Genomic DNA, 2,343 nt, shown 5'->3' on the forward strand with positions numbered 1-2,343 from the left:
AAAGTAAAGTTCCAATCGATTTGTTATTGTGCCCATGTGTGCCCCTTTCCCGCACTCCCTTTCTTTGCCGATTGTTTACATTTAAAAACGAAAGCGAATCCACCGTGAGATGCGCATGCGCTGTGAATAAAAACATTACCCGCCCCAAAAACATCACCACCCACCCCCCGGGAAGCGACGACGACCGCATCCAGCAGCAGCCGCCGCAAAAACCGAAGGACGATTCGATTTTCCGTTCCTGTCAGTCACAATGTAAGTAGCTTCCAGGACGGCACGGTACACTGGCACACTGGCGTTCAATGTTCCGCACAAAGTGAGTGATAGTTTAGTGCTGGCGTTTCAACAACAACACCCCACAAGCAACGGTAGTCCAAGAGGTAGTTAATGGAGTGCTGGTTGTGCTGTTAAAAACAGCCAAGTGATTACAACACCACGATAGCCGCGAGCCATTGCACCAAAGAGCAACGACAAAACTAACTCCCCCGTAGAACACACACTGCAAGGGGCCACACTGCGCCATTTGTAGTGTTTGGTGGTAATAAGAACAAAACTGCACTGGTAAAACCAAAACTACACGACTTTAGCACACACACAGCAAAAAAAAAGAACCTTTTTTTTACATATTTTCAGTGTTGGAAAAAGTCCTTTGTTCGTTTCGAAAGTGATTACTTCCGCTGAGCGGGATTGTACGATTTCCTGCCCCATTCGGCTAGGGAAGTGAAGATAACAAAGCACAGCAGTAAAATGTACATCATTAATCGAGTTATCGAAGCCATCAACATGCCACTGTCGCCGAAGTATCTGCGCGTCACGGCCATCCTCATCGCAATCTATAAAGTGGTAAGTGACAAAAGGCCAACATCCGGTACGGGGGATGCATCCAGCGTTCGTCGGCCGAACATACCGACCGCCCAATAAACCTTGCCCTTGGCACACCACGGGAAGCCCGGGAAGGAGGAGGCAAAGCGCATTATAAAACTTTTACTGTTCCCATCCGTTCTAACTTGCTGATGTTCTGCTGACTTCTACCCACTCCTCCCCACCCCCCTCCCTCCCACCACCCCCCTCCAAAAGCTTACGGCACACGTTTTCCTGTTTGTGATGCTGCTCGGGCTGGCCCATGCCGAGGAGATGAGCACCATCCTGCAGATGAGCATCGCGGAACAGAAGTGTGAGTACTTCTGGACGACGAACGACCAAGGCGAGTCGAACAACGAATGGCGCTTCCGATCTGCGGAAAAGCTCGCTTCCGGTAAGGATAATGCTGACGGCGTCGAACGGTCGTAAAGCATAGCGCCGGGCAGAATTGATGTCCGCTCCGTATGTAAATCCTGACGGTCGTTCCCGTTCATTATTGCAGCGACACTTTGCATACTGTACATCGGGACGACGGTGGCCACCATCTACGTGCTGAGCTGTCTGGGGCTGCTGATCGGTACGCTGCGCAACCGGCACGAGTTCTTCATCCCCTGGATGGTGGTCGATTTCTTCGGCACGCTCGCCATCGGTTCGATCGTGTTGGCTTGTGGCTGCAACGATTCCACCTTCCAGTACGTGGCCAAATGGGAATACTGTAAGAATGGAATGGTCGATAAAACCCCTTTTAATATCGCACTAACGCTTCCGCTTACCTTAGGGGGTTTCTGCGTGATTATGCTCGTGTTCAACGCGACCGTTTGGGGTGTGATTCGCTTGTTCTACAAAAACCTCGTCCACATGACGAAACTGCGCGAGGTGGCGATTGTGGCGATTCCGTGCCCGGCTGCACCGACGGCCGGCCCCGGTACGGCCACCGGGCCGCCGTGCAAGGACAAAACCGGATTGCCCGTGGCCCCACCGTACCACTATCGGAAGGAAAACATGCACCTGAGCGACGGTGGACTGAAGCACATTCTCTTCGATGCCAATGAGGCCAACTATCTGGTTTAAGCTGGTTGGGCAGCAGGGAGACGGAGGATGGGGTTTGTTGGTGATTGGACCCGATGCGGTCCCCCGTTTGTGGTGGGTTTGCTCTATTGCTTGCCCGAAAATGAGTGAGCCCATCAGCATCCAACCACTCTAGTGTTAACCGCCTGGACGTCCATTGATTGATCCGGCCCTCGCCCTTTAGGTGGATTATGCTTCCTCGTTGAATCTTACCATTTTGTGCTTGCCGTAGTGTTTGATTGTACTGGCCACCCCCCTACCCTTCCCCTGGGCGGGCGGTGGAAGCTTAGGTGTGCTGGAGGGCTTCGAGTCCCCGCCCCTGAACCCGGACTGGAGAGTACAGCCTACTCTGTTTGCATTTGGGTGTTGGGTTTGCTAACACGGCGGCAGAAACAACGCGCTAACGCGTCATCACGT

At 52.8% G+C, this 2,343-nt stretch overlaps 1 protein-coding gene across 1 annotated transcript; it reads left to right on the forward strand.

Annotated features, from left to right (window-relative positions):
• The first annotated feature begins 744 nt into the window (after positions 1 to 744).
• Positions 745 to 1,929, forward strand: LOC128708125 (uncharacterized). The gene is made up of 4 exons (XM_053803084.1): positions 745 to 840; positions 1,075 to 1,252; positions 1,361 to 1,573; positions 1,637 to 1,929. Exons 1-4 carry the CDS (start codon positions 745 to 747, stop codon positions 1,927 to 1,929), a joined length of 780 nt encoding a protein of 259 aa, XP_053659059.1.
• Positions 1,930 to 2,343: the final 414 nt, after the last annotated feature.

This window comes from Anopheles marshallii, chromosome 2, assembly GCF_943734725.1.
Source record: "Anopheles marshallii chromosome 2, idAnoMarsDA_429_01, whole genome shotgun sequence".
In the NCBI taxonomy this organism is placed as follows: domain Eukaryota; kingdom Metazoa; phylum Arthropoda; class Insecta; order Diptera; family Culicidae; genus Anopheles; species Anopheles marshallii.

Excerpts from the sequence above, each read along its gene's own strand:
- LOC128708125 (XM_053803084.1), top strand. The coding sequence starts at position 745 with ATGTACATCATTAATCGAGTTATCGAAGCCATCAACATGCCACTGTCG. Across the intron at positions 841-1,074 it reads TCATCGCAATCTATAAAGTG|CTTACGGCACACGTTTTCCT; the intron begins GTAAGTGACAAA and ends CCCCTCCAAAAG. Across the intron at positions 1,253-1,360 it reads TGCGGAAAAGCTCGCTTCCG|CGACACTTTGCATACTGTAC; the intron begins GTAAGGATAATG and ends TCATTATTGCAG.